Here is a 13359-nt window from a genome sequence, read left to right on the forward strand (position 1 = left end):
TAAAAGGATATATCATTTATTGCACTCCAGTGCATTTTAACATGAAAATGAACAATTTTCTTTACAAAAGCAGGACATAGTTTCACTTGGTGACTTTTAAAAATCTTGTTAAAGACAAGTTATTCCTCATACACATTCTCATGCAGAAAGTTTGGCTTGTTTGCAGGTTTGGATGTATTTTGTAGGCTTAGAAATTGCTCAGGATGCATTAACAATCTGCTTTTGTCCAGAGTTTACATTAATTAATGATCATGCAACTGGCACTGTGTTCTGTGGAGGTGAACATTTCGGGTTAAAATTTAGTAAAGTATAAGAAGAAAACAAACTTTTTACAACACATTACAAGCCCTACAGGCTCAATCCTTCAGTTTATGGATTTATATCAGTCCCGAGACCCATAAAACCACCGTTAACAACTTCAGTGTCCAAAATATTACAAATTCAGTCAATATAATGCATTTATAAATGTGTAAAATGACCAATAAACATGTTTAAGTCTTTAATGTGCTCTTCTTGCATTTTGTAAAATGCATAAAATACCTTCTGTGAGTGCAGGATTTAATATTAAAATAATAATTCATAATTTGTTCACCATATCGGGCATAGATTACATCTCGAACTAAATCTTTGGCAGTTCTTGTTTCATAAAAGTGCTGTTGACACCATCAAAAGTGTCTCTTATCTTAGAAAGCCCTATAATGGATTTTCTTTTTAATATATAAACCATAATACCCTGGCAAAATATTAGTGGAACATAATCTAAGCATGTATTTGTGCTAAAACACCTTCATTTTTACAATTTAATGCACAAAATAAAGGGGCCTATATAATGTGGTCACTTTTAAAAAGATACATTCAAAAACTCGTAGCATAACAGCTGTAAAGCATACCAGAAAAGCACTCGTTTTATACAAATTCTTCAATTAACATACGAACAACAACATAAAGGCCAAAAAGCATGTTCTTCAAAAGCATCATAAATAATCAGTTGTGTAGTTGTGCTGCATGTGCATCTAAAGCATAAGAATATTACCCAGAATAAATGTTATCTGATTGCAAAAACCCTCCAACCAAATGGAAAAAAACACTTTCTTTGTGTGCAGGTGTGAACTGAAATACAAAAGGCAACCAAGCTGATCGACATGGACAATTTTCCCCAAAGTTTACATTGAGTCCTGGTATTAAAAGCTTATTTCCATCATAAAAAAGAAAGAACAAATATATATATATATATATATTTCAAATTTGCTTTCATCTCACAATTCTGACATCCTGGCGGTTCATTTCACAATGGCGACCCCTGATAAAGGCAGGGACTCAGCCAAAGAAAAGTAAGTGAATTATGACTTCCTTATTTGCAAGTGAAGAAAAAATTGAGGTAAAGGTGGTTTTATATTTGCACATTCATTTATTTTAACGGTCCCCATATTGTTTACCATGCTAATTTTAATATTCGGTCTGAAATTATAAATACAGTAAGGCTGCGTTCGAAATCGCATACTTCCATACTATATAGTACGCTAAAACTGTTACTGCATCCGAATTCACACACGTATACTATGCCCTAAAAGTATGTTTTTTTTTTTGTAAAGTAAAAGTATATACTTTTGAGTATGTGACAGAAGAGTATGCAAGCTTTGGGACATACTACTTCCTCAATAACAGATCATTATGTTGCATAGTTATGCCTCGTCAATCATCTCAACACATCATCCCCATTACCTACTTTACTGGAGAAGCAGCAGCAGGATAATCTGCCATTTGTGAGTCTTTCATGCAGAGAAATCTCCTCAGGTCTTTGGATAATTCCGCATTCAGAAGTTAATGTCCAAACATATCTTGATATAAGTTCCATTGTTGCTGATGAAATATACTGTAACACGGAAAACGAGATTTAAAGATGTTCCAGTTGCTAGATATTGATTAACAGTCGTTCAAACAACTTTACCGCAGCCTCTCTACTTGACGCTTAATCTTGCGCATCCGCCATGTTTGTAGTTTGTTTAAATTGCCGTCCAATGTGCAATGTATTGTGGGCAATATTAGCAGTTAGAGCATAGGTCTCAAAGTAGGTTCCTGGAGGGCTGCAGCTCTGCACAGTTTTGCTCCAACCCTGATCAAAAGCAGCTCATCCAACTAATCAACATGTTCAAGACTACAAGACACTGAAAGATCAGCTGTGTTTGATTAGGGTTGGAGCAAAACTGTGCAGAGGCGCGGCCCTCCAGGAATTGATTTGAGACCTATGGGTTTTTACCAGAAATCGTAAACTATCCAGGAACCTTTGGCATACTCTTTCCAACATACTATGGTTTGGGACATACTAATTCTATTTTCGAATACTACTTAGAATGGATAGTATGCGAATTGAGTCGCAGCAATAGATGCATGGTACGCAATCCCATGATGCCCCATGAGAGAATTCATGAATCGGAGAGAAGCAATGCAACTGATGCGGGTAGATCACGTGACCATGACAAAATAGCGGATGTAGTACGTCCATGCCTACTACTCGCATTCATACTGTATAGAACGTACTTTTCAATGGTCGAGTAGTAAATTCAAATGCAGTACCTACTTAGTAGGTGATTTCAGATGCAGTCTAAAGCAGGTCGCACACCAGATGCGCCGCGACAGGGCGCGCACATGACAGTTGAAAGTATCGGACACCATACGCGCACATTTGTATGTTAAATTTTAAATGAAACTATTCAGATGACGCTCTGTGTCGCGGCAGAAATATAAACAGTGTCCCAAGTCGTGGCTTGGCGCCATGGACAGCGGCCGACTTGCGGCGCCGGTGAGCATACCCTGATAGAAACTTATATTTAAAATTCTAAAATTGCATGATGCTGCATGGCTGGCGCGATATGGCACGTTGCCGAGCGGCACATCTGGTGTGCGACCCCCTTTAGTATGACTTCAAAACAACATTAGCGCTATCAAATTGATTGTGAACAATTTTGTACTTTGATAGTCATTGGCTGCTATTATGATTTCCCTATTTAGAATTTGCAAATAATACTTTTCTGAAATTATAATATTAAGGAGAATGTCCGAATGTGCGAATATGAAATCAACTTTACCGCAATGAGGAAAAATTGCAAATGCAGGTTTGTGAAGTCTGAAGATATAGTCTGAAGATTCTTTGTTTCTAATTTTTTTTCTCTGAGCCCTTTTTTAGATCTCAACACTCTGAGTTTATTCTGACGTTTCTTTCAGAGTTTAGTGTAATTTCTTTTTTAGTTTTTACATTAAATTCAAAAGTTTATGTCTTTCAGTTGTAGCTTTTATCTTTGATTTGTGTGTGTGTCTGAAAGTTTTTTAATTCTGACTTTTTTCCCATATCTTACACATTTTTTTCTAGAATCTCAAAGTTCTACATTTATTTTAGTTTTTTCTCAGAATTAAAAAAAATCTTATTTAAAAGTGGAAAAATGTATTAAAAGGAGAAGTTACAATTGCAATTAAAATAATGATAATTAGAATAATCTTGTAATGGACAATGGACTAAAACCCAATTCTGTCCTCATTTACTTACCCTCATCTTACACTGAAATATTTAAAACAATGTCTGCCCTTTAATTTTCAGGTGAACTACTCCATTTTTATTAGGAAGCAGATGTATCAGTGTGTGAGAATGAATTTTCTTGTTGGTTAATGTTGCAATCATTCGTCCATGTTGAAGAGGAGTTTAGGAAGCGTCCTTGAGTCAATCTGAGGCAGGACAAGAAGGCAGTAAACGAAGAGCCACGCAGTCAAGAGGATGAACACAAGGTCAGACAGGGCTTCAGATGTGCTTTCTGGACTCTTACTCTCTGAGCTGTGAAGAAATAAAAAAGACAATGGCATGTTAGATTTTCACCTCAAATAAACTTAAATATTCTGTAGGTGCGTCCCATTTCAGAGGTTTCATCCTGCGAAGGCACAACTATTGTAAAATCTGAAGATTTTGTACTAAAGTGCTATTAAACTTTTTTAAACAATCCATTTTTGTTCATTTACGGTGGGTTTAAAACTGGAGGCAGCAAGGAAGTACTTAAGGATCTTGATTACTTGAATATTTAGAGAAAAAGTAAAAAAATAAATAAAAAGTGTAAAAATACAAACTTCTGTCATGAAGCTGTGCGCAGGCAGGTTGATCGGTCATCTAATCTGCTCCTACGTCATTAACCACATGGTGCAGGAGATTGGTTGCTGTTGCTTGGACGTCCAATGAGCTTGCTCCTTAACATTTTAAATGCTCAGTGTTTTTCTACGCTGTAATATTGCAACACGTTTTTCTGAGACCCTCTTCCACCCCAGCTCCACCTGTGTTTTGCAGCAGCAGTGTGTATATTTTCAGACTGCATGTCTGTGAATATACTGGCAGTCAGTGTTGGACAAGCTATTTGAAAAATGTAGTGAGCTAAGCTATTAGCTACTCTACTTAAAATGTAGCTTAACTACACTAAAAGCTAACCTCTGGGAAATGTAGCAAAAAATACTTGGCAAAAGTAGCTTAGCTACATCCAAGCTATTTTTGCCATTTGAATTTTTTAATCGAAGCAACTTAAATCCAAGTCAATTATATCTTAGTGATCAATAAAACAGTCAATTAAACATATGAGGCAGAAAAATACCACAACAAATTAATTTGTGTACTTCACTATTGTGTAGTTCAAAAACATTATAGTACTTACTATAAATTACTAAAGTATTTTTGAGCACAGCATCACAATTAACGTTATTGCATCTTAACATGTGCTTCTCGAGGTATGGTTACGAGGAATCCTGCTTCAGAAATAACTCCTCTCCCTCAGTCATCTATCTTTCCATCGAGCAAATTTCTCGTGTTAGCCTAATTGGTTGGCGACGTCACCGACCAGAGCGAGAGGTGGCACTAAAAGTTTGTTGTCGACCATCGTAAAACAGAGAGAAGAAGAAATCATCATTCTTGCTATCATATAGATTTACTTTCATTGGCTAGACACCGGCCTCACTGCTCCATGAATGTCAATGTCGTCACTTACTAATCTGCAATCAGTAAATGTAGCTTGTGTGGACGCTACTGCACTACTTGACTAAAAAATAAGGTGCGTCCCAAATCGCATAATTATGCACTATTCTACACCATTTTGTAGTATAAATAGTGCAAGTAGTGCATTCACACTGAAAACTCTAATAACAATAAGTGCACTTTAATTACGCAAATAATGCACAGAATTGTGTAATGTTGGACACTTTACACACTACATGACTAAAGCTTTGCTCACGTAGTGGAAGAGGCGGAACTATCGGGTGTCGGGGTTGGATTACTTTATTTATTTTGGATTGTGATGGCAGAATTCTCCCACGAGAGTGATTATAGCGCCTCCCCGATGGTGAATACGGTTATACTCATGGCAGGCATTATTTGGTACTTCAGTCATTTATATCACTAACTTGGCAACCGTCAAACGTCATCAGGGAAACGGTTTAAATTTCCGCTAAGTAAAAAACCATTTAGTGTTTCATTTGGGACGACACTACATACATATACTATGCTGTTGATTGTGTAAGTGCATAAGTACATAGTGCATGAGTGCGTAGTGTATAGTGTGCTATTTGGGATGCAACTATAGTTTTGCTACTGAAAGGCTTTTTGATTTAGAAAGTAGCGACACTACCGCCACATTACTGAGAAATGTAGTTAAGCTAGTAGTGTCACTACTTGTAGCGACGCTACTGCCCAACACTGCTGGCAGAAGCAAGTCCTGGTACTTGCTCTGCTATAATATTCCAAAACAAAATGTCTTAGTCTAGAATTACAAAAGGAAAAGAAAGAGAAAAAAGTATATACATAAACAAAAATAAAAAAGTAAAGGTACATAAAGTAAAAATCTATACACCAATGTAAAATGTATTTTAAAATCCGAAAGCTGCGACCGTTTTTTTTTTTTTTTTGTTTGTTTTTTCATATGGTGACGCAGTTCCTTGAGAAACAGAATATTAAATAAATGAGAAAACAGTGGGCGTGGCTAGTTTTTTCTACTATAAGCTGAAAAAAAAGAAAGATAGATTCAAAGCAGCAGCAGCAGCGTAGCAGATCTATTATGCTAAGACCAAACACATCAACATTTCCATTTACATATTTATTACCATACTAAATCTCTCTGAGAGTTGTCATGACAGAAATTAATTAATGTATATTTTTTATTATTAAAGTTAAGAAACATATTATTAAGATAAATAAATAAATCCATAAGAAACAAACACAAAATATGTACATATTAATAAGCAGCATTCAATGAATCTCTTCTGCAGCCTCTGAATCGGGACCAGCTTGTGTCTGGTAGCTTTGATTATTTTACAAATTCTTTATAAACGTTGAAATAAATTAATCCTTTTGTTCAGACAGTATGAATTAATTGATCAGAACAAATATCTGGTTATTATAATAAGTCATGCACAATAATGTGAATGAAAATTCAGCTTTGCTATTGCAGGATCAATTTGAAAATAATAGACTATTGATTTAGAAAAAGTAACAATTTTATTGTATTTTAATTAAATAAATTCAATCTTACTAGCACAATAACTAAACAAATAACATGATATGTATCATGTACAACTTTAAAATGTACTCTTTCCTTTCCAAGAAAAACAAAACAAACCAATTTATCAAAGAATCATCTTTCACCATGCGTTCAGTGTCAACACTGAAGACAAACGCAAGTCAAGAGACTTCATGGAGTAATGAAAATTAAACAGAACCCAAGAAAGCATCTTGTAAAAAGACTGCATCTCTGTGCAAATATGTTTCGGGCACGCGTGAATGGGTGTGTCTCAACACAACATGCTTCCACCTTTCCTAGATCACTGTTGTTGTTGCAAACAATTTGCACAATTACATCACCGCAGGACTGTCATTGAAAGCACAAAGCATACATTTGAGAATTAAAAATAGCCTAGGGGTGTAAACATAAGCCGTGGCACACCTCCAAACACACTCCTATCACAGGTACATGGAAAACACCCAGTCTCAACAAAAGCAACACTCCCGTTTGGTGGATGTGATGCACAATAAGTAACAAAACAGGGATGGAAGTGCTTGCCAGAGCAGGTTTCTATTTTATGGCTTCGGGTGCACTTAGTCATTTAAGATCCAAACTAAACACTGCAATTGCTATATTGTATGAGTTAAGGGTGGAAATTAAGACCAGCAAGCGAATAAGTGCACTAAACCACACCTCAGATTCCAAAAATCTTATATAGCATTAGACCATTTTGTTTTCGAATCTTAACACATTTTTGGTCATGGCCATGTAAACATGTTAACTCGTTTTCCTTTATTATTAGAGTGAAGTTATAAACTGCTTAAAGGGACAGTCACTCAAAAATGAATCATTTATTCTACCTCGTGGTTTTACACCCATGCTGTTGAACACTCATCACACCCATCGACTTGCATTGTAGGAAATAAAATAATAACAATATGGAAGACAATGGCCACCAGCAAAAATATCTTCTTTTGTGTTCAACAGAATAAAGAAACTCAGAAAAGTTTGAATCCACACGAGGGAGTGTAAATGATGGGGTTATTCTGTGATCTCTTTAACAGAACGACTGACATACAGTAACAAATGAAATGTTTCGATTTGCTAATTAGATATGTAAATTATTACATTTAGTCATTTTGCGGACACTTTTGTCCAAGGTGACTTACAATCGAGGAGGCATTCAGAAATTCAACAAAGAAATTCAACAACTAGTAGTGTTTATACAGGTGGTTTGTGAAGCCCACTTCCCTGTGTGAAGGGGGGGGGGGGGGTATGGAGTGATTGTAAGAAATTATCTGGTGCAAGTATCGGTTAATGTGTCAGAGAGATATAAGAGTGTGTTTTCTACAGGTGGTTTGTCAAGCCCACTCACCTGTGTGTGGCACACTCACATGTGCATAATGTTTTGTGGTTGTCATGGGGTGTGGTTTTGCATTCTGACATCACTACTGGGGCATAAACGGATTTATTAAAAAGGGTTTGTAAATGCAATTTACTTATATTTTTAGCTTATTAGTTTGCATGTAAATTGGGAGAGAGCGCAAACAACTTGAGCTTGGAGCTTGAAGTAACATTTAGACTGTTCCAATCTTGTGAAGCAGAAGCTAAAGTTCTACAATCAATGCTGCATCTTGAGTGAGTAAGACGAGTTTTTAATGATTTATTTAAATGGATAAATGCACCAAAAATTATAATTTACTCACTAATTACTTACTCTGAAGCAGTTTCAAACCTTTTTAAGTTTCTTTTTTTATGTTGAACACAAATGAAGATATTCTGAAGAAAGCTGAAAACTGGTAACAATCGACTTCCATGGAAGGAAAAACAAATACTATGGAAGTCATAATTCTCAAACTCAATTCCTGGAGGGCTGCAGCTCTGCACAGTTTTGCTGCAACCCTATCAAGCACTGCTGATCCAACTAATAAAGGTGTTCATATCTCTTTTGAAAGCCTCAATTATTTGGATCAGCTGTGTTTGATAGGGTTGGGGCCAACCTGTGCAGAGCTGCAGCCCTCCAGGAATTGAGTTTGAGACCTATGGTATAGAGGTTTCCAGCTTTTTTCAAAAAATCTTCTTTTACATTCAACAGAAGAAAGTAGAGGTTTGTGAAAAATAAATGCTGACGGAATTTCGAGTTTTGGAGGAAGTATCTATTTAAAATGGCATCTGACATACAACAACAACAAATAAAATACCTACCTATGCTACTTAGATATGCAATTAGTTACATTCTGACTTCAATACTGGAAAATACACAGATTTATAAAAAGGCTTGTAAATGCTATTTACTTATATTGTTGTTTTATAATAGTTTTCATATAAATTTGGACAACAGATTATTTCAATAAGATGATTTTTGTGAATTATCAGCATATTGGTTCTCATGTAAACATGCTAAATGTCCACCAAAATCTGAGATTAGATCTAGGATATATTAAGTATGATTATGTGGTTTCAGTTACCTTTTGTTGATTATAGTACCATCCACTTTGATGTCATCTAAAGTCTTCCCATTTTGTCCCTAGTAAAAAAAAAACAGATTGGTAAAAACAAAGAATAATGCTGTCAATCCTGAACAATGTTAACCATGCAAACAATTATTATAATTAAGTACAGTTAGATTCGTACTTTCTATAAGTAAAGTTTGGGGGCAGTAATCAGTTTTGTAATGTTTTCAAGGGTGTATTTATTTGATCAAAATACAGTATACTAATTGCAATTACTATTTATTTTCTATTTTAAAATGTCTTTTATTTCTGTGATGCAAAGATGAATTTCCACATGACTCTTTTTTCAGATTTCTTTGGTAAATACATAAAGTTCAAAAGAACAGAATTTATTTTAAAATATGAGCTCTTTTGTATCATTATAAAGGTCTTTGTTACTTTTTTAAATTAAAAACCTCCTTGTAGGAGTTTGATGCCAACTTTTAAACAGTATTGTATATTATAAGATATTACTTCTATATTATTAACAGTGTTGTAAGACTTAGTTTCATATTCAGGAACACTCAAAGTGTTCTAGATTGTTACATTTTACTGATCGTTTGGTATTGCTATGTAGTTGCTAATGTCTTCTGAGTTGTTTTACTGTTACGGTATGTTGTTTCTAGTTAAAAGATTCCATTCACTGGTCTTTACAATATTCCTTACTGTAGATAAAGGTTGTACTGCTCCATAAACATGCATGTTATTGTCAGTAAAAATACTCTTTGCACTAACAAACCTTTAATTCACTGGAGTCAATGGTCTTTCTCAAATGTATAGTAGTCAACAGTGGGCTTGCATCCGTCACAGCTCCTTCCCTTTTAAAAGAAGGACAAATATGATAAGGCCACTGAGAAACAGTTCATATACCTTACTGAACCTTACAACTAAATCCAATGTATTCATGACAGACTGAATCCTGGCCAAAAAGTCTTTCAATGCTTAAATCAGCAGAATGTTTTTTTTAAACATGGACACAACATGACTAAAGAATGTTTGCAACACTTGTCTGAAAAGATATGACCTGTGCAGCAAAGTTTTCAAAACGAAGCATTAGATACATTTAAGGCAAATGAACTGGATCTTATGAGGTCACGTCCTTCAGAAAACACAACGCTCCCCCCTGTGGCTCAGACTGTGTATCTGTAGCAGACTCTATTAATAGAGCTGTACCTCAGAGCTCCAGTGCTTTCTCTGGCACCAGCGCCGGTCAGGTCGTCATCTGTCTTAATGAGCTCACAATGCTCAGCTGGTGAATCGGGCTCCACTGCACCCCATTCTCCCGGGTGCCTGTCAAACGGGCTTTGCTCCTGGAGTAGCAAAGATCCTGCTCTGCCCTGGATTGACATATTTAGAATGGAGTAAATCAATAATGCAGGACTGATGTTTAATATGCATAATACAGACCCGAGATATTATGAACTAGGGTAATAATATCACTGCAATGACCATTCTTGTATCCAGAAGTCCAAATTAGGTCCAATGTATACTAAAATACCAAATTAAGTCCAATGTATACTTTTTACTCTGCAAAGAGCCATTAAATTGATACAAAATGACTTTTATAATGGCACCACAGATTTTAATTCAAATAAAAGTTATTAATTTGAACTTCATGCTATTTTCACTTGATATTATCAGACATTTTCAATCACAAATAGTCGGCTGTAACTCATTAGCATTTACCACTGTTTACTAACACTACATGTTCAAATGCATCTGCTGTGATCACTTTTATTAGGATTTTGTCAAGACTATAACCTTTGATTTTTTTCACGCTCTAAAAGACTTTCATGGAATTGCTCAGAGTAACGTACAGATACTATTGCATGAACAAAGACAACATTCTGAAATCCACTTTAAGCTTCTTCTAAGGCAAAATTTTTAAATATATCTCACCAAATTTAAACTTAAAATTTCTAATCATTTTAAATCGAGCACCTTTATTCACATCCCCAGCATATGAAGATAATCTTGTTTCACTTAATATTTAAATTAATATGTCATAATAATGATGATGCTTTGAATGTGTCATTTTCACAAATGTAGACCATTTTAAACATTCACTCATTTATTCATTTTCTTTTTGGCTTAGTCCCTTTATTAATCCAGGGTCACCACAGCAGAATGAACCGCCAACTTATCCAGCACATGTTTTACGCAGCGGATGCCCTTCCAGCTGCAACCCATCTCTGAGAAACATCCATACACACTTATCCACACACTACACTATGGACAATTTATCTTACCCAATTCACCTGTACCATATGTCTTTGGACTGTGGGGGAAACCGGAGCACCCGGAGGAAACCCATGCGAACGCAGGGAGAACATGCGAACTCCACACAGAAACTGCCTGCACAGTACCTACTGCACCACTGCGTCGAATAACTCTAATACATTTAGTTGAATTCAATACTGGTAATATTCAAACGTGGTTACTGAAATATTGATCAAATGCATTGTTTGTCATGGTTCTTGTAGAAGTAAATTAAGAATTTCTTCGTTTTTTTTGTTCAGTTTTTGAAAGCAACACAGTACATTTGTTGAAATGACACCATAAACTTTAAATTCAAGCACTTTCAAGGACCTATGTTTGTTTTTAAGTACTTTGTCTGAAATTTAAGTAATTTACTTCCAAAAAGCATAGGAACCCTGTATCTCCTCCGAGAGCTTACACTATACACAACCACCAAACTTGGCTTAGACCAGTGGTGTCCAAACTCTGTCCTGGAGGGCCGGTGTCCTGGAGAGTTTAGCTCCAACCCTAATCAAACACACCTGAACAAGGCAACCAAGCTCTTACTAGATATACAAGAAAATTCCTGGCAGGTGTGTTAAAGCAAGTTGGAGCTAAACTCAGCAGGACACCGGCCCTCCAGGACCGAGTTTGGACACCCCTGGCTTAGACCTTCAACTTGTCTGACTGATCAAGTTCCCATTAAATGGACAATCAAACCTATGAATATCCCCTCGACTTTCATTGAGAGGAAATTAAGAAAAATTTGAAGCAATAAAATTATACAGAGCATTAAATACCTACAGACCTTCATCAATCTATTTCCTCTAACTAGCAAAGCCAAGCAACTACAGCCTAAAACATAAATAAATGCTACAAAGTTACTAATTCATGCCAAAAATAGGCTGGCAGCATGCTAATTCTTGATAGCCACATGCTAATTCTTTCTATAAATACGCTAGCTTCTTCAAGCCAACAGCAAAGTGTAGTCATCTAGTTTTGATTCTAATCTGTGTTTTAGTACAACACAGCAATGTATGAATAGCTTGTTTAAGTGTGTTTTCTCACAACACATCCCATAATGGCCATAAGTTAGATCAGTAGGTGTTTTTTTTTGTGGCTGGTCAAAAGTATTTGACAACATGAGGGCTAACGCTATGACAGACGTTCGGCTAAATGTGACTTTAACTTTCTCTCGAAGCAGTCTAAAGTGTACAACTCAAAACATTTAAGCACATATTTACACCAATATCTAGAAATGTCTATTGACATGTGACTGACAAAAATTAATCTTAACACTTGAGTATAAACAAGCCCTAAAACAGGGATGTCAAATCAATTCCTGGAGGGTCGCAGCTCTGCACAGTTTAGTTCCAGCCCTGCTCCAACACACTTACCTGTAGGCTTCAAACAAGACTGAAAGACTTGATTAGTTTGATCAGCTGTGTTTAATTAGGGTTGGAGATAAACTGTGCAGGGCTGCGGCCCTCCAGGAATTGAGTTTGACATCTCTGCCCTAAAAGGTCAAATGTAGGAAAAGGGGACCAAATAAAGAATATATCCTTTGTGCACTGTTCAAATTTACGATCTTTTGTTGTTAGGGATGAAATCCACTGAATTAAACTGCTTTAAAAATGAATTTCTTTACTTTTTTTGCAGAAATCTAATCAACCTCAGTCCTGACCAAAACTAAATTGTTTAGAAAATTACAGGATTTTAACTCTTTAATTGCCAAATTCATAAATAATGTCACTGATTTGGTAAAAAAAACAAAATTATATAAAAAATAATTGTGGACTGGATTTTTTTGGCCTTTAATCGTCTTGGACATGTAAACGATTAGTAACAGCATTGGCTTTAATGCATTGTTAGATTTTCACTTTTTCTCCCTGATTTACTTTTGGTGGCTGTTTTTGCCCCATTAACTTCCATTCTAACCACATTTGATGGTGCATAAATACACAGTCTTTGTTTTTGTTTACTCCATGTAGTTTTAAGAGCTGAGATACATATTTTGATTTTCTCAGGAACATCAAGGTAAATGCATAAAGGTGGTTATAATGGAAGTCAATAGGGCATAAACAGCTACCAACAGTAAATTAGGGAGAAAA

At 35.7% G+C, this 13359-nt stretch overlaps 1 protein-coding gene across 1 annotated transcript in view; it reads right to left on the reverse strand.

Moving 5' to 3' along the window:
• clmna (calmin a) overlaps nucleotides 1-13359 on the reverse strand; it is a 59345-nt gene continuing 45986 nt past the window's right edge. The window contains exons 10-13 of the mRNA XM_056476749.1: nucleotides 10184-10347; nucleotides 9750-9828; nucleotides 8987-9045; nucleotides 1-3823 (exon numbers count right to left, since the gene is read on the reverse strand). Coding sequence (XP_056332724.1) covers nucleotides 3670-3823; nucleotides 8987-9045; nucleotides 9750-9828; nucleotides 10184-10347 — 456 coding nt within the window. The 3' untranslated portion in view covers nucleotides 1-3669. The remainder of the gene's footprint in view (nucleotides 3824-8986; nucleotides 9046-9749; nucleotides 9829-10183; nucleotides 10348-13359) is intronic.

The sequence above is a fragment of the Danio aesculapii genome, chromosome 17 (genome assembly GCF_903798145.1).
Source record: "Danio aesculapii chromosome 17, fDanAes4.1, whole genome shotgun sequence".
In the NCBI taxonomy this organism is placed as follows: domain Eukaryota; kingdom Metazoa; phylum Chordata; class Actinopteri; order Cypriniformes; family Danionidae; genus Danio; species Danio aesculapii.